Here is a 24,028-nt window from a genome sequence, read left to right on the forward strand (position 1 = left end):
CCACGCATTTCTCCAAAATAATTTGAAAGTGACTGTTCAATGCATATATTGCGCGCATATACGAGCAAAAATGCGTGCGGGCACGCAAATTCAATGTGGATCATCAATAACCATTTGCGCCCAACTCAATCAAGCGAGGTATTCTGCTTTTTTTCGTCTAAAGTTTTCACCGTTGGTTGCTAGGTATTCATTGAGCTTCGTGAGACAAGGTGCCGGTCTTTTTTGTTTGTCAGTCGTGTGATTATGCATCTTAATGTTGAAATGCCGTTCATAATGAATATGTATTCAAATATACTGTGTTCTAACGTAATAACACGTACAGATAAAACGGGAAAGCTGTGCAGATATGTCACCATTGTGCTACGATTCTTTCGGTGTCTAAGAAAAATTCCGTAAGTGGAACCTTCACCAAGCATAACCCCCACCTTGAAAGCTCGCCCCCCCCCCCCCCCAGCACCCCAGGAAATCATTCCGTTCGGGCGAAGAACATAACTGCCTGTGACTCATTTTACCCCTTTTCTTGAGCCCATTTACTTTTGTTTGGCAAAACACGCGTGCTGCCCTCTCCCCTTGTACATCCTCCCCTCTTATTCTTTGGAATTGTCGTGCGTCACCATAATACCCCATTGCTGTTGAAGACAGCGCAGCTGTCGAAACGTCGAATATCCCCTCGTAGTTTTTAATAAAGTCCCCCTTTTATATTTTTTCCTGTAGAAGCAGTGTCTCCACTTTTGATTCTTATTTAATATCTATCTATATATATGTATATATCTGTACAGATACAAATATAAAAATGAGCTAATGCTCCATGGCTGCACGTGAGGCATATGTTTAAAAGTCAAGCGTGCCACAATCCCAGCTGTGGACGGCCGTTTCGAGCTAGTTGGCTCTCATCGGCACAGCGTAGGGATGCGACACGCTCTTAGCTCGGCACAAACACTGTGTCTCTGCGAGACATCAATGTTGCAGGGTGTTAGCAACACCCCTGGCGACCGCAGTGCAAAGCCAGTAAGTACAGATACAAATATAAAAATGAGCTAATGCTCCATGGCTGCACGTGAGGTATATGTTTACAAGTCAAGCGTGCCACAATCCCAGCTGTGGACGACCCTTTCGATCTAATTGGCTCTCATCGGTACAGCGTAGGGATGCGACACGCTCTTAGCTCGGCACAAACACTGTTCCTCTGCGAGACATCAATGTTGCAGGGTGTTAGCAACACCTCTGGCGACCGCAGTGCAAAGCCAGTAAGTACAGATACAAATATAAAAATGAGCTAATGCTCCATGGCTGCACGTGAGGTATATGTTTACAAGTCAAGCGTGCCACAATCCCAGCTGTGGACGGCCCTTTCGAGCTAGTTGGCTCTCATCGGCACAGCGTAGGGATGCGACACGCCCTTAGCTCGGCACAAACACTGTTTCTCTGCGAGACATCAATGTTGCAGGGTGTTAAAAACACCTCTGGCGACCGCAGTGCAAAGCCAGTAAATACAGATACAAATATAAAAATGAGCTAATGCTCCATGGCTGCACGTGAGGTATATGTTTACAAGTCAAGCGTGCCACAATCCCGGCTGTGGACGGCCCTTTCGAGCTAGTTGGCTCTCATCGGTACAGCGTAGGGATGCGACACGCTCTTAGCTCGGCACAAACACTGTGTCTCTGCGAGACATCAATGTTGCAGGGTGTTAGCAACACCTCTGGCGACCGCAGTGCAAAGCCAGTAAGTACAGATACAAATATATAAAAATGAGCTAATGCTCCATGGCTGCACGTGAGGTATATGTTTACAAGTCAAGCGTGCCACAATCCCAGCTGTGGACGACCCTTTCGATCTAATTGGCTCTCATCGGTACAGCGTAGGGATGCGACACGCTCTTAGCTGGGCACAAACACTGTTCCTCTGCGAGACATCAATGTTGCATGGTGTTAGCAACACCTCTGGCGACCGCAGTGCAAAGCCAGTAAGTACAGATACAAATATAAAAATGAGCTAATGCTCCATGGCTGCACGTGAGGTATATGTTTACAAGTCAAGCGTGCCACAATCCCGGCTGTGGACGGCCCTTTCGAGCTAGTTGGCTCTCATCGGTACAGCGTAGGGATGCGACACGCTCTTAGCTCGGCACAAACACTGTTCCTCTGCGAGACATCAATGTTGCAGGGTGTTAGCAACACCTCTGGCGACCGCAGTGCAAAGCCAGTAAGTACAGATACAAATATAAAAATGAGCTAATGCTCCATGGCTGCACGTGAGGTATATGTTTACAAGTCAAGCGTGCCACAATCCCAGCTGTGGACGGCCCTTTCGAGCTAGTTGGCTCTCATCGGCACAGCGTAGGGATGCGACACGCCTTTAGCTCGGCACAAACACTGTTTCTCTGCGAGACATCAATGTTGCAGGGTGTTAAAAACACCTCTGGCGACCGCAGTGCAAAGCCAGTAAATACAGATACAAATATAAAAATGAGCTAATGCTCCATGGCTGCACGTGAGGTATATGTTTACAAGTCAAGCGTGCCACAATCCCAGCTGTAGACGGCCGTTTCGAGCTAGTTGGCTCTCATCGGCACAGCGTAGGGATGCGACACGCTCTTAGATCGGCACAAACACTGTGTCTCTGCGAGACATCAATGTTGCAGGGTGTTAGCAACACCTCTGGCGACCGCAGTGCAAAGCCAGTAAGTACAGATACAAATATAAAAATGAGCTAATGCTCCATGGCTGCACGTGAGGTACATGTTTACAAGTCAAGCGTGCCACAATCCCAGCTGTGTACGGCCGTTTCGAGCTAGTTGGCTCTCATCCGCACAGCGTAGGGATGCGACACGCTCTTAGATCGGCACAAACACTGTGTCTTGTAAACATATGCCTCACGTGCAGCCATGGAGCATTGCCTCATTTTTATATTTGTATCTGTACTTACTGGCTTTGCACTGCGGCCGCCAGAGGTGTTGCTAACACCCTGCAACATTGATGTCTCGCAGAGACACAGTGTTTGTGCCGACCCAAGAGCGTGTCGCATCTCTCCGCTGTTCCGATGAGAGCCAACTAGCTAGAAACGACCGTCCACAGCTGGGATTATGGCACGCTAGACTTGTAAATATATGTATATCTGTATATATACACACACTTAAAGAACTGTGTTTGGGCAACCGCGAAATTAAACAGCTGTAGCTGAAAAAAAAATAGAGGCAGACAACTGAGGTGTAGCAAGTAAGGAAAAAAGGGGAAAGTTATTTATTTACAGGTGGAAAGTTAAGGGGATACGATGACGTTGCGGCGGAAGATCCGCCTTCGTCAGGACTAAGGGGTGACAATGAACAATGATTGCTTGGAGCCTTTACACGTGTCTAGGATGACGTGCCTTCTTCAATCAAACTTCACGACTGATCGATCTCGAGAACAACGGGAATCATACCTTATCTACAAATTGCGGTCTGCCATAAACGAAGAGCCTGGTGTACTGTCAACAACAAGTTTAACTACTTAGATAAGGTGCTGCTTTCTCTCTCTCTCTTTCTCTCGTTTCAGATGGGGTCGTGACAATGCCCCTCCCCGTCTCCAAGGACGATGACACCACCCAGACTTGACACAGCAGTCCCGGACATGACCTACTGACAGCCACCAAATGGTGGGGCGCTCCTGATTCTGACGTCATTCTAGACACGTGTAAAAGCTCCAAGCAATCATTGTCACCCCTCCATCCTGAGGAAGGCGGAGCTTCCGCCGCAACGTCGGCGTATCCCCTTAACTTTCTTCACTCTAAAAGCAGAACTTCACCGGATAGCACATAGTGCGCCAACCATTGCCGCAAACGATACGGTTATCGCTTTTGATTCAAGAGAGAGGGAGGCGTACGCGTTTTTGTAGCAATTACCATATATCCAAATTGCCACAAAAAGGCGTACTCCCCCCTCTCTCCTCGAATCTGTAGCAATAACCCTATCATTCGTGGCAATGGTTGGCGCACAGCGTGCTACGCGGTGAAGCTCTGTTTTTAAGGTGTACCTGTAAATAAATAACTTCCCCTTTTTTCGTTACTGCTCCTTTCCGTTTTGCTTACGGCTCGTTATATACGTGTAAAGTAAGACTTTAGTCCTGACGAAGACAGTGCCGCTGTCGAAACGTGATCGTTCTTTTAACTGTCTCATTGTATGTTGTGGTAAAGTTCCCTTGTGGTAAAGTTCCCCCTAAAAAAAACTAGTTTTTGTTAACTTCCATGTAATCTGTCGTCCACGTCTTATTATTATTTTCCTTATACAGGGTGTCCCAGAAAACGTGTCATTGAAATATAATAAAAATACTACACCACCTAGAGTCATGCGGTCAACGGTATTTGTTCTTACTTGGTTTTTGCCACCTCCTCATGTGAATGTCGTGTAACGTAAGTTTAATTATGTAAATTTTTGCGAGCTTAAGTCGGAAATTTGCCTAGTAAAGGTCACTTTTTTACCCCACCAATATGAAGAGCGTGTCTAATTTACTCAAATTAATCATAGTTGACAGGAATATTCAGGAGCTATCCCATCGGAAAAAATAGCCGAACATCATGCTCTACGGAGGTCGCACAGAATAGCGCACGATGAATTTTTCAGCGCAATCTGTGTCAGTCCGACGAAAGGAGGTTGGAAACTCAGCCCACCCCGGCATCGCAGAAAGAGATAACGCAGGCATGGCTTATCACGTCCGACTTTCGCTGGGATAATGCTTTCCCTCTCCCAATGTTAGGAACTGTTACTTTTTCTACTATCACTCTGTGGGCTGGCTTCGGAACCTCCTTTCGTCGGACTACGAGCGATTGAGCTCAGAAAGACATCGCGCGTTATGGTCCGGTGCTCCGAAAAGCATGATATTCGGCTATTTTTTCCGATGGGATAGCTCGTGAATATCACTGTCAATTATCATGAATTTGAGTGAATTCGGCACGCTCTTCATATTGGTGGCGTAAAAAAGTTACCTTCCCTTGGCAAATTTCTGAGTTCAGTTCGCAAATATTTGCATCATTAAACTTACATAACATTAACTTTACAAGGTGGCAAAAAACCTAATAAGAACAAATGCCGTTGACCGCATGATTCTAGGTGGCGTAGTTTTTTTAATATAATTCAATGACACGTTTTCTGGGACACCCTGTATATACCGGGTGTTCCAGTTAAATCCCAGATCTAAATAATTCGCAAACAGGTGCACCAGTCGACGAACTTTCTTTTTTGCAAGTATCTGTCTGATACCACCTGCAAGTTGTGCACCGTGCGAATGTGTGGGAGGCGCTCATTATTTAAATGATCATTCAAATGAGTTTCGTAAAAAACATAACTTCTAAAGCAGGGCGCTGTCGGCATTAAAATGGGTATATACTACCCCTTTTGGGACCTTCAGTGGAACCTTTTAGAGAAAAATCCACCGAAGCGGGTCATTAGTTGCTGTTTTTAATTGGTTTTGGTTTACATATTTTGCCGCGGCTGGTTGTGGTGAAGCGCAAATGGACGTAATTCATTGGTGTACGGACATAATGCATTGGTGGATATGGGAGCGGAAGAGCGTCCTTTTGAGCATCACTGCGACCAGACCAGCGGCAACAAAAATATGTAAACCGAAACCCATTAATTACTGCAACAAATGATCCGCTTCGGGGGCAGACTTTTGGTCCCAAAAGGGTCCCAGTTTTTGCCCCGTGAGCGGTTTTCGTGTGCGCTTTTTTTTTTTTTTTTCACTAGAATGTTTCGTCAGGATGCCAGAAGACGCGAACTATAGTGCAATTTGTGATAGCATTGTTGTGCAAGTTGATACAGTGATATACAACGTCCTGGTATTGTTGCGAAACAAATCCCGATCCCATCCCGGGATCCCGGAATCCCCATTTCGAAGTCCCGAAATCCCTGGATTGTAAAACCGTCTCCGGATTCCGAAGCCCAACCATGCCATGTGGAGAAATGATTTGAGCGTGTTACCACTGCTCTCGGATGACACGTTTGGAACCTACGACGGCCTCCTCTGGGGATGTACTCTACCCGTACACTCTGCCTTCAACAGTGCAAGCCTTGCCAGTTTCACGGTGCCTTCAAAACACGTGAATCGTACAGTAACTGAGAAGAATGAAACGTTTACACAAGCAAAAACTAGACTCGGCATGCAAGAGGAGCTGTGCAACAAGCAAAGTTGGACGGGCACGGTTCATCTTCTTCGCTCACGTGGGTCATCATTATCATAATCATCCACATCGTATCATTAAAAGGGCTGTGAACTCTACCAAGCTAGCCCGCCGACTGTGGCTCCAAACGGTGAATTTAATTTGCTGGCTGTGACACCTTTTGTATAGATGAATCTGATAGGTCCGTATCTTCACTACATATAGCATGCTGCTAGCCATCCATCATCCCCAATGACAACGTTCTCGCTGCTGCTTTGTCGATAACGGGAGGCGGAGCATATTATGTGGAGCCATTATGTACCGCATTATGGATGCGAATTAGGCTCCGCCTCCCGTTTTCAACAAATCAGGGAGGAGAACGTTGTCATTCAGGATGATGGTTGGCTAGGAGCGTGCCATATGGTGAAGTTCGTTTTGAAGAGTGTAAAGCAGAACGGTATGTGTACCTCCGCGTTGGTGTCTGATTGGGTGCTACAATTCGTCAGATGACGTGACAATGGGTAGAGGTATCTGGATGGCAGTGCGTCTACTCGCCCGTATCCGAAAAAAAGTACGTTTTAGTATTAACGCTGCACACGTTATGAAGGAGAATCGGACACTACATTGTAAATAGAATTACAAAGCGTAGAAGAACAACATTACATGTGCTAAACCTGCGGTAGCTAAATGCATGCAGATTGGAGTTCTTACCTGCTTTGATCCTATGTCTCATCGTCTTGTTAAAGTTTCCTTTTCGAACTGCCACAGCTTGGTGGAAGTGAGGGCACCTTCCTCCTTTTAAAAGCCTCGTAAAAGCTGGGGCTCCGAAATCGATATATACCGTAATAGACGTTGTCAAATCTACGTGTATGTGACAAGCACCCAGTCTCGGACAGTTCTAATACTCCTTTCATCGTTCTTCGCCAGTGAAGTGCTTGCCGGAGCCAGACCACGGGAACGGGATATTACAGGCGATAGTACAGGCGTGAAGTGAGGACGTAGCTGGGCGAACTCACTCATGAAGGCCCTCATGAGTGCCCCTCAGCCTCACCTCACCCCTTTGAGGTGTAGCGGCCGCTGGCTGCTTTAGGGGTGTCATCACCATCGCCAAGAGCTTGGGGGAGACGCTGATGACCTTGAGCTCGCGCAGGGAGCTCTGAGTTCGGTCTTGGAATCTGGACCCACCGTATGCGGGCCCATTTTGCTATTCATTAAACGCTTGGTTTTTGCTTGGACGTTACACTTGGTGGCAGCGGTGGGATGACGGCCCCGGATGCAGCCTGCCCTCAACAATTTCTCCTGCCCGACACGTACTCGGGGGACGGAGATTTTGACTCTTGGGAGAAGCACTTCTCCGCTTGCGCTGCAGCTAATTCGTGGTCTGATGAAAGGAAGTTGCTGGTTTTGCCGGCGCGGCTACGTGGTCGGGCTCAAAGGATTTACGATCATCTCACGACGACTGAAAAAGGAACGTACTCGAATCTGCGTGCGGCTTTGTCCGCTAAGTGTTCTCCTTCTGCTCTGCGCATATTGGCGGCAGCCAATTTTCGCGCCCGCATTCATCGTGGTGAAGAGGCCCTCGACACCTTCGGGTACGATCTTTTCGACCTCTACGACAAGGCGTACCCAGACTCGTCGGCAGCAATGCGAGACACCATGGTGAGGGATCAGTTCGTTCTCGGACTCGAACGTGGGACGCGTGATAAAGTCACGTCCGCCAATCCCGCCACGTTTTCTGACGCCCTCCAAGCCGCCGCCCGCGTCGTCGCCCTCCGCCAGCTTCCTGGTTCGCTGTCAACTGCTGCAACCACAAGCCTGCCTCCCACGAGTTCTTCCGCATCTCGACAGCCGGTCCAGCGCGACGCCGACACCATGGAAGCTCTCGCAAGCGCGGTCGCGGCGTTGAGCCAGAGGGTCGACGCCTTGTGCACCTCACGTCAGCCTCTGTCCCGCTGGCGGGACACCACACCCAGATCTGCATGTTACGACTGTGGCGATCACGGCCACTTCGCCCGGTCATGCCCACGCCGCTCACGGCGACAGCCTGCACAGCGACGCGGCGGCGATCGCTTCCCACGGCCCTCGGAAAGCTAAGTGGCGTCCCCAGCACGGCCTCGCTCGGGACGCCGCCGCAGCAGGCCCCATATGCGCATCACGTTTTGGTCACCGGAAGCGTTGAAGGCGTGCCTGTGCGTATGCTACTGGACTCTGGGTCTAGCGTCACCCTAGTGAATGCCGCCGTTTGGGGCATGATGCCGTCCAAACACTCAATCCCGTCTTGCGGAAGCCCCCAGCACGTTGTCGACCTTAACACCAACCCGCTTGACATCACAGGAGTCTTCTATATGAAGATATCTGTGCCCGGAACCACTACAGTTCATCCCGTCTATGTCGTCCGTGGCATCTTGCGTGAGTGTATCCGCGGCTGCGACTTTCTGGTTCAACACCGCTGCGCCATCGACTTTGCCTCCCGTACCCTCAAGACTTGCCTCGGCTCATCAGCCCCCCAGCCCATCTACCCCTTCCTCCCCGCTCACCGCAGCCGCTGCTAACTCCCGTCGCCCTTGGCGTCGGGAAGACTTGACGCTCTCTGTCCAATGCACCCAAGACTTAGTGCCGCGCCATCGCAACTCTCTACTTGACCTTATTTACGCATTCGAAGATATCGTATCTCAGGGTGACTGGGATCTCGGACGGACGTCTTTAACCCGTCATACTATCGACACCCAAGATGCCCCTCCCATTAAACAGCGGCCTCGCCGAATGCCGCCTAATGGACGGGACACCGTGGACGAGAAAATATCAGCCATGATGGACATGGACGTCATCCAACCTTCCGACAGTCCTTGGGCATCCCCAATTGTCCTAGTCCGCAAAAAAGATGGTACACTTCGTTTCTGCGTGGATTACCGTCGGCTCAACGCTGTCACCCGCAAAGATGCGTTTCCCCTTCCGCGAATCGACGATACCATAGATCTCCTCAACGGCGCCACGTATCGCCTTCAATCGTATAAAGGAGCTCCTCACCTCTGCACCTGTACTGGCGTTCCCCGATTTCTCGCTGCCTTTTATACTCGACACCGATGCCAGCGACAACGGCATCGACGCTGTCCTCTCTCAAAAACAGGGTAGTCAGGAACGAGCCATAGCTTTCGGGAGCCGGGCGTTAACCAAGACGGAGCGCAAGTACAGCGTAACTCGGAAGGAGCTCCTCGCACTCGTGTACTTTACACGCTTCTTTCGTCACTACCTCCATGGGAACAAGTTCTTGTGCAGAACGGACCATAGCGCGTTACGGTGGCTGCGTAATATCAGGGAATCCGAAGGCCAAGTTGCACGCTGGTTCGAGCAGCTGAGCGAGTTCGACTTCGACGTGGTACATCGGCCCGGCAAACAACACGGCAACGCAGACGCCTTGTCTCGAATGCACACCGCATTTCTCTCCACTGCGTTACCCGCGCTCTCCTGTACCGATCTTCGGGGCCGTCAGCTGGCCGATCCCGTCCTGTCCGACGTCATCGGGGCACTCTCCTCTCCATCCGCGGCACCGCCTCTCCACCCACAGGCTCGCCAGTACCTACGCTGCAGACGACACCTACGCCTGGTGGATGGGTGTTTAGCATGTACACGAAATTCCGGCACGTCACCGGTCCCAGTGACGCCAGCGTCCCTGGTCCCGGAAATTCTTCAACTGTGCCACGACTGCCCATATGGCGGCCATCTTGGTCGACGCAAGACTTTCGCGAAGGTTCAGCAGCGATTCTTCTGGGTCGGCATGGCGTCTGCCGTGTCTGATTGGTGCGCGAAATGCCTGAAATGCTCTTCCAGGAAACCGCCCCCAGCCAAGCCCCGAGCACCCCTAGTGACGGAAATCAGCACTTCTCCGTTCCAGCGAATTGCCCTTGATTTCCTAGGTCCGCTACCGCGAACGGACCGTGGCCACAGGTATATCCTTGTTGTCTCCGACTACTGTACTCGCTGGGTGGAGGCCTTTCCCATGTCGTCACAACGCAGCGACGCCATTGCCACTTGCCTCATCGACCACTTCTTCTCCCGCTTCGGGCTCCCGGGTTCAATCCATCCTGACCAGGGACGATCGTTCGAGAGCGCCGTCTTCCGCGACATGTCCTCAATTCTGGGTATTACGAAGACTAGAACGACCGCCTACCACCCTCAGTCAGATGGCCTCGTCGAACGTTTTAACCGCACCCTCTTGGCTATGCTGAGTGCTTACGTGGACGAGGACCAACGAGATTGGGACACCTACCTACCGATGATAATGATGGCATACCGTTCTAGCGTCCACGACTCCACGGGATACTCTCCCTACTACCTTTTGTTCGGCCGCGAGCCCGTGCTACCGGTGGATGGCATTGTCGACGCGTTCCACCATGCTCACCCTGCAGCACCCACCGACGTGGGGGCTATTCGACGATCCCTGCAAGCAGCACGTCAAGCAGCAATATCCAATGATGTCCGGAGCAAATCCCGGCAGAAGACAAACTATGACCGCACGACGGCCGAGGTGAAGTACTCCGAAGGAGACACTGTTTTGCTCCACAGCCCAGCTGTGCCGCGAGGACAGTCTGCGAAGCTTCGGTTACCATGGCAAGGGCCGTACACCATTCTCAAGAAGTTGCCCAACAATGTCTACCGCTTACAGCACGCCGAGCATCGTAGGAAGCGTCCCGTCGTCCATCACAATCGCCTGAAACCCTATCCGGTTTAGTCTCCGGGCTGCACTGCAGACCGCTCGTTGACTCCGCTGGCTCACCCTTCCTCACCGCACATCGTCCCGCTCCGCGACGGGAGTTCCGATTGTGACGTTACGCTACCCTGTCATACTGAGCGCCTTGGGGGTACTCCACCCAATTTGTCCCACGAAGAAAACCTGGCTCTGCAGTGCTTGGACGATACGCAAGATCATGAAACGCCAGTCCCACACCACACCACTCCTTCGACCGCGCTGGATGACGGGACACACCCTGTGCAAAACGGTGTCGACCCCGACTCTGCAAGCTCCGACGGTCGTCTGTCTGGGGATGTGCCCGAACTGCTAAGCAACGTCGACCCCGACTACGGAAGTTCTGACAGAAGTATCTCTGAGGATAGTTCTGAAGTCGGAGCCCCTGAAGATCAATCCGATGACTCCCACGGGAGTCCCGACCGTCGCTGTGGACCAATGCGTTTACGCCCAAGGGCGACCCTGCGACAGCATCAACGATACCAGGCGAACACTGCTGACACGTTCGCGGGACGCGAACGCTCTTCTGTTGGAGGGGATAGTGTAGCGGCCGCTGGCTGCTTTAGGGGTGTCATCACCATCGCCAAGAGCTTGGGGGAGACGCTGATGACCTTGAGCTCGCGCAGGGAGCTCTGAGTTCGGTCTTGGAATCTTGACCCACCGTATGCGGGCCCATTTTGCTATTCATTAAACGCTTGGTTTTTGCTCGGACGTTACAGAGGTAAGGGTGAGTGAGGGCAAGCCCGCGATCAGGCCATCCGTGAGTGCACTCATGAACTTCTTACCCTCATGAGGTCTCCTGTGAGTGCACTCATGGGGTCTTACCCTCTCGAAGTCTCCTGTGAGTGCACTCATGAGACCTCCTGTGGATGCACTCATGAGGTCTGATGGGCGCCAGGTCTGTGTGAGTGAAGTCACTGGTGAGGCCTGAGGGGTGCGAGGTCAGTATGAGTGCATTCAGAAATGAGGTCAATGATGCTACGAGACGTGGGCAAATTATGAAGGCACTAGTGATATGGCTGCAGCGACCCAGCTACTGGCACGGTGCACTTTAAGGGGCTGGTGTTCCCGTTTTTAGCACTTTCGTCTACGTCGCGCTGGGAACACAGCCAAGCGTCCTGAGCTGACGGATCAGTTGGTGATGATGTGGTTCCAGCGACCCAACTACATGCAGTGTGCACTTTAAAGGGCCGGTGTGCCCGTTTTTAGCAATTTCGTCTACGTCGCTCTGGAAACTCAGCCAAGCGTCCTGAGCTGACGGATTAGTTGGTGATATGGTTCCAGCGACCCAACTACACGCAGTGTGCACTTTAAAGGGCTGGTGTGCCCGTTTTTAGCAATTTCGTCTACGTCGCGCTGGGAACACAGCCAAACGTCCTGAGCTGACGGATTAGTTGGTGATATGGTTCCAGTGACCCAGCCACCAGCAGGGTGCACTTTAAAGGGCTGGTGTGCACGTTTTTAGCAACTTCGTCTATGTCGCGCTGGGAACACAGAAAAGCGTCTTGGCTGACTGATTACTTGGTGATATGGTTCCAGCCACCCAACTACCAACTACCGGCAGGGAGCACTTTAAAGGGCTGGTGTGCCCGTTTTTAGCAACCAGCCCTTTAAAGGCTCAACCATAGGGCACCCTGCCTGTAGTTGGGTCGCTGGAACCATATCGCCAAGTAATTAGTCAGCTCAGGACGGTTTGCTGTGTTCCCAGCGCGACGTAGACGAAATTGCCAAAAACGGGCACACCAGCCCTTCAAAGTGCACCGTGCCGGTAGTTGGATCGCTGGAACCATATCACGAAGTAACCAGTCAGCTCAGGAAGCTTTGTTGTGTTCCCAGCGCGACGTAGACGAAATTGCTAAAAACCGGAACACCAGCCCTTAAAGTGCACACAGCCGGTAGTTGTGTCGCTGGAACCATATCATTAATGCCTTCATAATTGGCGCACGTCTGGTATGCGTCCTTTGACCTCATTTCTGAATGCCCTCATACTGACCTCACACCCCTCAGGACTCATCAGTGACTTTACTCACACAGACCTGACGCCCCTCAGACCTCATGAGTGCACTCACAGGAGACCTTATGAGGGTAAGACCATCATGGGTGAGGGCTTGCGTTTGTGAGTGCCGTGGGGGTGAGGGCGAGTGAATGCATGCGCCCGTGAGGGCCGTGAGGGTGAGGGCGTGTGAGGGTGAGGGCGAGTGAGGTTTCACCAAAATGCCCACCTATGAGTGAGGATGTGAAGTCCCGTTTGTCACGGAGCTCTCCATGACACGACTGTCTCGATCACGAATTGGCTGACATTATGTACTGTGACATTACTGCACGATTCCCCACTACAGCGTGCTGGAATATTCAGGCAGAACAACAAACTACTTTCCAGATAAGACGCAAAAAAAGGATACCCCACGGATATCATTAGGATGCACGCAAGTGGGCCCGTCCATCAAAAGCTGTTGGCAGATAAAAATGGGCCACCATGCTCAAAACGTTGATTGTTCATTTCAGAACTAAGGGAGGGCATAGGAGGCCATACGCATGTCCGTCTGCACAGCATGGGGTGCTAGAAAAGCTGTGCGGCTCAGTAAATGTTCAGAAAGGACGCTCATATGTTGTCCATGACTTATTGACATAGTTACCAATGCTTGAGCAGTACCGATAGACGTTAATAATATTAGTGATTAGCCACTGATTCCTTTACTACCGACGGCCCTCCGCAAAGCCACATGAAATAAATCCCCGCGAAGGACCTGCCATTCTACACTGTTAAAACAGAACTTCACCACATAGCAGGCTCCTGGCCAACCGTCATTCCGAATGATATCATTATGCGTCCTTATTCGCTGAAAATAGGGGGAGGTGCTTATCTGGGAGACATTATGCTTGTCCCAGAGAGGTTTCTCCCCCTGTTTTGAACGATTCATGATCATTCGGTATGGTGGTTGGCTAGGAGCGTGCTATGTGGTGAAGTTCTATTTTAACAGTGTAGCTGCCGTCAGTGAAGCATTTATCCCGTACATTTCGGAGACCACTGCAACATTTTGCGTTATAAATGAACTTGCCGTCCTGCGGAACAAGTTCAATACGTTAGGTATTTCACATGTCGCTTCATTCCGAGTGCACTCTTAAAAATGAACTTCACCGCAGAGCACGCTCTTAGCCAACCATCATGTCGAATGATATTGTTATCTGCCCTGATTTGTTGAAAACTGGAGGCGTACGGCTTTTTTGTGACAATTATGAACAGCATAAGTGTCACAAAAATGGCGTACGCCCCCCGTTTTCAACAAACCAGGGCAGATAACGATATCAATCGAGATGATGGTTGGCTAAGACCGTGCTCTGCGGTGAAGTTCATTTTTAAGAGTGTGGCACGAGGATCAATCGCAAGAGTTCAGTGAACATTGAACCCACACGCATAATGTCGGCAGTGATCCAACAATTCTGTACAGGGTGTCCGGAGAAGAAGTGTCATTTGATTTCTATAAGGAAAAACTACGCGTGGCAAAAATTTGAGACTTGTGTCACACTCCTGAAGACTTTTGCAACCCAAACAAGCGGTTTGCACGAGTTTTCCTCATTAATCAGGCCAATTATCGGATTTCATCAGTCCCGGCACTATAGACAAGGCCCGAAGACACTCCGACTGCGCATGGAAACAGCACGAGAAAAAGAAAAAAGGAGGGCGGGGGACCGGACACCCTGTATAAGTAAGCAGCTCATGAAAACAACGTACCATGGTGCTACCAGGTTATTACGTCGAGAAGTATCTAGATTTTCTCGCGTTCGATGTTGTGCAGCCCTGGTGAACTGTCTGACGGGCTGCGTCCCTTCGCTCCAGCACCTGCTGTAGGCAGAGGTACTGCCGCCGGTACACCTCTGTGGATACGCCGGATAGCGCCGGATATGCCGGTAGCAGTAACTGTCCACGGTATATGGTGTCCGCTTCGGGATACTCAGATTGATTCGAGAGATGCTAGAATGATTACTCACGGTATTATTCGCGGTCGGCTAGAAGAACTTTGTTCTCACTCGCGTTGTCTTCTTTTTCCTCGCAGAAAAGGACTCTAGATGTAATTCCAAGTCAATCACAAAACGGAAGCGATTAATCTCACTGCAGTTCGGCACTTCTCCTCAATAGGTGTAACTTGCAGTTGTATATCGTCGTTCAGGCAGTTTGCTTTCTCCGAAGACGAATCACAACAGCCGAGTCACCGTCATCGTCGTCGCTTACACACGTTGAAAGCGTACACCATCCTCATCAACATTATCAGGGTCCAGATATGTACTTGTTAGAGTGCTTAGTACTGGCACTGCCTACCCGAGCAGCACATCGTCGGGAACGAACTGGGATGCTATTGGGGACACTGGGATGCGACTGGCCAATATCCCCCGAGTGTTCTAGGGCATGGGTGCAGAGGGTGGTTAACCTTCAGTACTCTAAGCCAACGCTTACCCGATTGCTTCTCAATTTGCCAAACTGTCACTGACGTTCCAATGGAGTGGCAACCAGGCCGCACCGAAAAACAATCGTTTCCCGATCGGCCATCGACGTAGTGCTTTTACGCAACAGCATGCAAATCGCAACCGTCGCAACATCCTCCGCTATTGCGCATGCACGATTCATTCCCCCCCACACCTGAACTGCGAAGTCGCTCTGTCCAGAGGTGCCGAACGTTCGTTTGAGCTGATCAGGTAAGATTTTGATTCTTGCTTTGGATTCATATCTCTCCTATTGCATAATTGCACAACTTCGTTTCTGTTCAATGTGGATACATCAGAACGGAGTTATTCTTGATGCGTCGTTGACTTTGTCCCGTGTGCGTCTCTCAGGCCAATTGCAAATTTCGATGGTCTGCTGCACACTGTTCTTGACGGAAGCAAGTACATTTAGTAAAATATGACGAAAAGTAACCTCGAGATAGAGGAAACGCACAGACAACCGCAACAAATTCTCAAAGTATTTGTTGTGGTTGTCTGTACGTTTTCTCTGTCTCGGGGTTACTTTTCGTCATGTTTCACCAGATAGCGTGCATTTTGAGTGTTATTCAAAACATTTATAGTTTGTAACTTTCATCTCACTACATACTTGGTAGCGGAAGATAAATTGTGGTAAGAAGCGTTTTCCTGGGGACCCGGATTCGCATGTTGTCCAGTATATATTTTCCCTCATGCGCGCACAGGCTTTGAGCACAATGTGCTCACACAGCTGCTCGACATCATGAAGGCTGTTGCCCAACTGAAACAACGAACGTCTCGGACATGGACTCTCGTGACAAGGAATGGTGGCCAGATGTTCCAGATCTCCCAGTAAGGACAGAAGAATAGCTTCGGAACCTGGTCGGCAAACTGACTGTGCATTCCGAAGCCATTGGTGCGTATAACTTCCTGTTTCGTGTGAGTGAAATCGGGAATTTTAACGTGAGGCAAAGATGTTGAATCATAAATCGTACTGATATGGGTAATTTGCAAAGTTACACAATAGCACTTACTTACAAATAACAAGTAAATAAAAAGTCACAGGATGAAAAGAAGCAAGCAGTTCACTGCACAGCTGGAGCTGATTATGCATATCAATATAGAAATCAATTGTTTCACTCACTATATTGAAGTAATAGTTATGATCGAGAGAGTCTGCACAAATAACCTTTGTGAATGATAGCGTCAACATGAGCAACACAATTTTCAACATGTACATATTTTTAGAGAGTAGTACTTTAACGTTCCAATGGTGCATTGTTTCTGGAACATGTGCTGGAAAATGTACACTGCTGTTATTTCTTTATGAATATTACATGTAGTGGAAATTACTTGCTGAGCAACATGTATAGTCACTCTTGCAGGGTACGCTGTATCCTTGGATAAGCAACTTGAATGGTTACAACGTTAAATAATTAGATTCACAAATCAGGATACGAATAATAATAATGACCTGGCCCTAGTACTTTCTTCTAGTTGAATGTGCTCAGCAAGGTTGGTGACATCACCTTGTAGGAAGCCATACTACTGCTAGTGCGACGATTACTTTTCAATTCTGTGTCCATCAGCTACAGTCTTAAAGGGATACAAAAGAGAAATGTTTTCCGCTGTCTGCGGTTGCATGCCTACAATGTTGGTGAGTGGTAGACCTATACAAATCATGTGTTTTACTGTGTGACTACAGAAAATTCGTAGTAATTATAAAAAATCACGAACATGTGTGACATGTTGGTGGATTAGGATTTCACGCTAGAGCAAAAAAGAGTAACGATGAACTGGATATTCTAGACTTGCACCCATTCCTCTAGCCAGAAATAGTCTTGACAGGGTGTTGCAATTGATGAAAGTTATTCGATTGGCCAAGTTGGGCTCATGTCTAAATACTTGTTTGCATTCCATCAATGTTGTATACATTACATTTTTTTAAAGTCGTGTGACACACTCTTAAAAATGAACTTCACCGCATAGCACGCTCCTAGCAAACCATAATCTCAAATGATATCGTTATCTGCCCTGGGGGCTTAATCGCTTCATCGTCGTTACGGTCGTTACAAGCTAACGAGTGGCGGGAAATTCAAAAAGGTGGGCACGTGACACATTGCGCGTGACGTGTACCACGGCCTTCACGTATCGCGCGAAGAGCGCCGTGCACGTGTTTTATCACGTGTCCACCTTTTTAAATTTCCCGCCCGCCTTTTTGAATTTCCCGCCACTCGTTAGCTTGTAACAACCGTAACGACGAAGAAGCGATTAAACCCCCTGGTTCGTTGAAAACGGGAGGCGTACGCCTTTTTTGTGACAATTATGAACCGCATAAGTGTCAAAAAAAGGCGTACGCCTCCCGTTTTTAACATATCAGGGCAGATAACGATATCATTCGAGATAGGGGTTGGCTAGGAGCGTGCTATGAGGTGAAGTTCATTTTTAAGAGTGCATGAGTATAAGCATTGTGTGCTCCCTCTATAGGATGTATTATTCCCATAAGCAGAAGAAACAATGAACGGAGTAGCACTCTCATTTTTCCATTCTTTTCCTGAATTTTATTTTGGTAAGAGATTCTCTCAAGCTCTAGAGAGAGCTCAAGAGATTTTCTCAAGAGGTAAGACATTCAGGTCAAGCTTGGCTGATACCTATAGCTGGAGCCCCGGACCGAGACGGTGGCCAGGAAACGCAACTCAGCAGTAGCAAATTTATATGTGGGAGAGCCTTGAACTTCTTCTTGGAAGTGCTCAAATTTCTGCGATACATCAAGCTCCTCGCGTTCATTGAATTATTGTGATACTAATAGCTCCTGTTACTCATCAAGTTACTGTGATCTGTACATGCACCAGAATAAAATTTTACAGTTTCTAAACTTTGGCTTCTCACTCTTACGCACTGCCTTACACATGATGAGAAAAATACACTGAGGATACGTGTAACGGCTGACAAAGGATGACATCTGATTTATAAAGGGAATATCATGGCAGCCAATAACCACTGCGAATAAGGAATCAATGCCGTTTTCTTAACGGTAGAGTCGCGGCTCCCAGCATCCATTATCGAGACCGGACCGGTACGAATCGGTGTTGCGGTCGCATAGCCGGCCTTATAACGCGCCCTCGCTGTGCCCCGCTATATAGGCGTTTCTTTCCTGAGCTCTGCCAACATCGGCCCGTTCCATTGTGCTACTCGAGTAGATTTTCTTTCGTTGTTCGCTTCTACACCCGACAGTTGCATTGTGCACACTGCTGTTCCACATTGGCAGTGTTTGCCAAGGCATAGCCTCTACATTACATGCCTCGCGATTGATCTCGAAACACACTGGCGCCGGCCATCCACAATGGTGAGGCTACTCTTCTGAAGTGATGACAGTTATCCCGATGCGATATCCGCAGTATCGACCATGACGCCGCCCTCCTACATCGAGAGTGTAGATCATAACCGGTGGCGTCTGACAGTCGGAGACAAGACGTGACACTCAAAAGAGTACGTATCAACGCTAACTGGCGCGGCCTGTTTCGATAACCACTGGCTTATCGAGGGCTTTTATGTTTATTTGCTCGGAGGCGCTCCGAGCCGTGTATTCTCTGAGTCCGACTGGCTCCGACGAATAAACATAAGTAGTAATGACTGGAGCACCCTCCTCACCCACCTCAGCACCCTCCAGGGAGTCATTACACTAATTGGGGAGCGTCTTACTCGTGTCCAGAACACATGAGCGTTGTGCACTACGAGAGTCCATAAAAAAGAAAAAAAAATTGATAGAGATAGAGTGGAGAGAAGAGGTTTAGTTGAAGATCAACGACGCCATCTTGAAGAAAGCGGTCGGGAACGGCCGCTGATCATCGCTCGGCGACGGAGCAGAGAGGCAGGTCGCAAAGCATCGCAGTTATGACCACCAGTTCCGGACATCCTGTGACGTCAGCTGTGACGTCATCATGGCATGTCAGGGCAGGTTAGGACAGCTCTGACATGCGAGGAGAAAAACACTCGTAATACAGAGACTGGGAAAGCAAGAGTAAAGATGCTAACCATCAATAGCTAACAACAAAAAGAATCAGGCACAGAAGCAAAACAGCCCACCACAACAGCAGTCACGGGGAGCGCAGAACGATGCGACTGCTCCATCCGACAGCCAGGCAGAGAACTGAATCGTAATGCTTTTTTCTCCTGTATAAAGTCGCGCATCTGCACCCCCTAGCGGTTACTTTCTCAACTAATCTCATGACAAAACGTGCACGGGCATTGAAATTGCAAACAAAGCGGGGACCAAGTTGGCGAAAGAATTAGTTACACAACAAATCAACCCACCACAACAGGAGCGCAGACCGATGTGACAGCTCCATCCGACAACCAGGTAGAAACTGAGCGAGCGCGGGGACTGCGGAGCAACCTAGCGCACGTCTGCTCTCCGCGACAGCCAGCGAGCAACTGACTGGGGCGCCGCGCCGCTGCCACTACGCATGCGTGTGCTTATAGCGCCGTCTGCGGCGACCACCTGTGAGAGGCTAAGAGAGAAGAGAATTCCTGCGCCCTCTTCTTGCGTTGCTCATTGGTTGTGATGTCATCCCATTGTCCCAAGGCTACACTGTTTTTTTGTGTTTTTTTCACACGGACGAAACAACTGGACCAAGGTCAATCTGCAATGAAGCCATGGCATGATGTCATCATGCACCTGCGTGACTCAAGGACGCATACGCTCTAGACAGGGGACCTATTATTTATTGAATCACTATCCCAAGATTATTTCCTTTATTCGTCTATAACGATTGCATAGGAAACTATTGCAGAAGAGCACCATACATGAAAACTGATCGTAGGAATACCAAAGTCTTACTAAATGAGACTTGCAAAAGAACAAAATATCCTAATACGTAACTCCATCAATAGCTAATAAGAGGACTAGGCACTCAACAAATCAACACAGAGTACGGGTAAGAAGGAGCGCAGAACGATGCGTCTATTCCATTTGACAGCCAGGCACGGAACTGAATCGTAATGCTTTTTCTCCTCTATAAAGTCATGCATATGTCCCTCTTGCGGTTGATTTCTGGACTAATTTAATCGCAAAATTAGTAAGAATTGTTCTTGCACAATTCCCATTGAGGTCAGCACTAGCGTCATTGTCAAGACATGAACCTTTCTAAATCCAAAAAGAAAAAAATACAAAGCGTCAACGAGGAAAGCATGCATGTCGGGGCATGTCAGGACACGTCAGGAAAAATCGCACGACTGCTGGCCATAGGTCGGCGAATTCATTCATGATGGCCTTCACCGACTTCATTCACCATCACCTCATAGAGAATGATGTGATGTTGAATGAAGGGCTATGATGTGATGTCAAGTTGAAGTTGAATGAACGGCATGATGTGAAGTGAAGTTGAATGAAGTGCTATGATGGGTTTTGAAGTTGAAGTCCGTGTAATGGGATTTGAAGTAGAAGTCCGCGTGATGGGATTTGAAGTTGATGTCCGCGTGATGGGTTTTGAAGTTGAAGTCCGCATGATGGGTTTTGAAGTCGAAGTCAGTGTGGTGGAATTTGAAGTTAAAGGGACCGAAAAGTGAAAAATAACCCCCATATTTTTGCCCACTGTCGTGCACAACATCGTTGTTTGATAAGATACAGAAAGCATTACTTCTCAATTCGGCATATTTTTTACGTATAAATATTTTGAAGATTGCCGGAACATGGACGGTGCTGCCAGCGAACGGCGAAAAAGAGCAACTTGGGTTCCAGGTCCAGGGCCCCCAGGGATTGGTCAACCCTTACCACGTGAGGGTTAATTTTGTAGAGAACAAAGCTGACGCACATTATCTTACAGCTAAACGCCATTTTAAAAATGACGCTCACTTCCATAGCTTTTACGTTAATAAAGCATTCAGCTACTTCGCCGCTACGAGCTACGATCCGCCGCGCCATCTGCAAGGCCGTCTGTGTTATCACGTTTATTGTTTACGTCGTGGGTGGTCGTGTTGGTCGCGCGAAGAGAAGTGAATAACATGTTCGTGGTTGTTGTGTTAATTATTCAAGAGACCTACATATGCCTGGTGTAGTTTTGGTGTTCGGGGATGCAAAAATCATGTTCGTTCACCATCGGCGATGGGCGTTTTCTACCACAAGATTCAACAGGAGAGTGCGCGAAAGCGAATGTGGTTCGAAACACTCGGTTATTAGATGTCGTGTCGTGCGTGCTGTTCTCATTTTGCTGCCGATGACTACAAAGATGCCGTAGAAGGCGAATTGCGAAGACGTCCGAAGCACACTGATGCTCAGTACCCAGTGATTTTGCTTCGCCGAGGTGACGAGTTCAACACAACGTCTTAGATATGTACAGGCGTCACACATGTATAAATTATAATATATCGACGACGTATTCCATTTCACTTATGTTATCCTATTTGTCCCGTACTCAACATTGTCAACGTCAACAAATTTAATTTTAGGGGCCTTCCAGTGTTGAAGTGGCGCAAGACTGCTTCGTGTGTGTGTGATCCAGGCTGATCCAAGTTGACATGACAGAAATAGCTGAAAGCAGGTATGCAAAGTCCAGAGATGGAAGCACTAGATTTGTTAAGTGTTGCAGACTTTGTGACATATTTTTTTTGTCTTTGAACAGCTGCAGAACATTAGTATGACGTCAACAAGGGGAGAAGAAACCGATCAGAACTACTAGCTTGTTTGAAGGGTACAAGAATACTTCCTGTTGAGATGTAGTTATGACTTTATGACTAAGGAACGCTAATTAATTTTCTAGAGATGCATCCTCTACACTTGAATGCCCAGTGAAACAGCAAACGTTCGTTGTCTTTGATGCCCCACTACTGGAATTGTTCAATGTGTGTCAGAGCTGCAGTGAGCCATGCAAGGTTACCACATCATATTGGTCCTAAATTTGCAGAGTTCCCCTATCTAGGACGCAACTGTCATTTCTCTTTATTGCTTTTCCGATTCACCTTCTCAGAGATTAATGTGGTTCACCATACACTGCATGGCACTGCCTTTCTCTATACTCATGCTTGAGGTTTCTTGTTCTGTTGAATAAATCTTCACTTGAGTTTGCAGCCATCACGCTGTCTACTGTGTTTGCCCCTCCTCAATATTGATGTGCTGTAACGGTATAGCACATCAACATGCCAACAACCTACCAAACAACCTTGCCTAGTCTTACTTTTGATGGAAACTACACGATGTGGTAACATCCACATATAGAAAGTTTTAGTCGACGGAGATTTGCTGTTTTCGTACAACCTTCATTGTACATTTCTTTTGTCTCACTTAGCATGCCTGAAGAAATGTTCTGATCTTCATCAAGATGACAGGTCATTGTTCGATCTGCAGCATTATTGTTCCTGTAATCTTTTCACCAACAGGGAATACAAAGTGAACAAATGGTAAAATATAACTAGCTTGTTAAATTCAAAAGGAAAAGACAAAACTGTTTATACTTCTCTTGTTTATTTTGTTGCAGGTTTTACAACTCTATCAAGTATGTCAAAACATCAGAGGGCAGGAAGTCCTACTCTGTTTCCTAAAACCCTGGGCAATAAAAAAGAAAGATATAGTTTGAGTTGTGACAAAATGTTGCTTCTGCTCTTTATATTATATTTCAATTAAATGTTATGATGCATTTGCAGTGTACACTGAAGCCAGTTTCAATTTGCAGGGCTGTCAAAAATACTTTACAAAAGTACATCTCAATTGCAGTAACAGAGAACTTATGCAATAAATTATTTAGCCATTTTGGAGTACTATGCACACCAATGGTGCATGGTTAGCTTTGAACCCAGATCAAGGGTTGCAATACTTGAAGTCAGCCCTGAAGTCCTCCTTTACAAATGTTAGTTGGTGACGTGATAATGAATCGGTTACAAGTACTCCGTTTAGCAAAACAGAGTTAATTAAGTGTTAAATCCCAATCTTGGTTCAATTATTAGTTGACATTTGGAAACGTGGTCACTAAGAAGTATACTAAAAGGTTATGAACACAGTTCAGTTGAATGACACTGACGAAAATTATCTTACTTACTCCTCACATATACAATTGAGACATGAGTATAGCCTACAAATACATCTATGCCCACAGGTTATTTAACCCTCCAGAAACAAACTAGTAATTATAATATTCTGTGACAGCAAAGAAAAAGCAATGAGAAAAACTTGCAGCAAACAAGAAATGAAAATATGCTGCAAACATTTCTACAGGTCAGCGCACTGATGGGAAGGCATCCCTAATAGCATGCATGACGCAGATCGAGATCCAGTGGAGTACTTTCTATTGTATTTTCTCGGAGCACCCCATATCCTTCTTGTGAATGGCCGACAGGTGGTATAACGGAATTTCCTGCAGAAATAAGGGTTTTCTGTCCAGTTTGCCGTTCAAGTAGCGCGTAAAGACCACACGGCGCTGCCGTGTATGTTGCCATGCTCTTCGGTTTCTCGAATGTATGTAAAAGACACTTGCAGTACTTCGGTGTCAAGGCACAGTATTTCGAAATATTCGTTAGTTCTGATGCAATCGTCTGTCTGCTTTTCACACGCATTCTCTACCTCTCAGCAGCAAAAACCGTAGTATCCATCCGTAGTATCCGTCGGTTTGCATTTCACACATGAACACCTGCACGACGAAAAAACAGCGCTTGTTTCGGCTTACACAAGTGCTTCTGCCTGATACATGGAACACACTTTCCAGC

At 48.1% G+C, this 24,028-nt stretch overlaps 1 protein-coding gene across 2 annotated transcripts in view; it reads right to left on the reverse strand.

Annotated features, from left to right (window-relative positions):
• The window catches only part of LOC135400314 (serine/threonine-protein kinase MRCK beta-like), a 41,848-nt gene extending 26,733 nt beyond the window's left edge, over window positions 1-15,115 (reverse strand). Inside the window, exon 1 of one of the 2 annotated variants that reach the window (XM_064632152.1) lies at window positions 14,870-15,115. Coding sequence is in view for 1 of the 2 variants with exons in the window: in XM_064632145.1 (XP_064488215.1) it covers window positions 14,613-14,615 (3 nt within the window). In the remaining variant the exon portion in view is untranslated. Of the gene's footprint in view, window positions 1-14,612 lie in introns of both variants that reach the window. The other variant, XM_064632145.1, reaches the window with a different exon arrangement.
• Window positions 15,116-24,028: the final 8,913 nt, after the last annotated feature.

The sequence above is a fragment of the Ornithodoros turicata genome, chromosome 1, assembly GCF_037126465.1.
Source record: "Ornithodoros turicata isolate Travis chromosome 1, ASM3712646v1, whole genome shotgun sequence".
NCBI lineage: Eukaryota > Metazoa > Arthropoda > Arachnida > Ixodida > Argasidae > Ornithodoros > Ornithodoros turicata.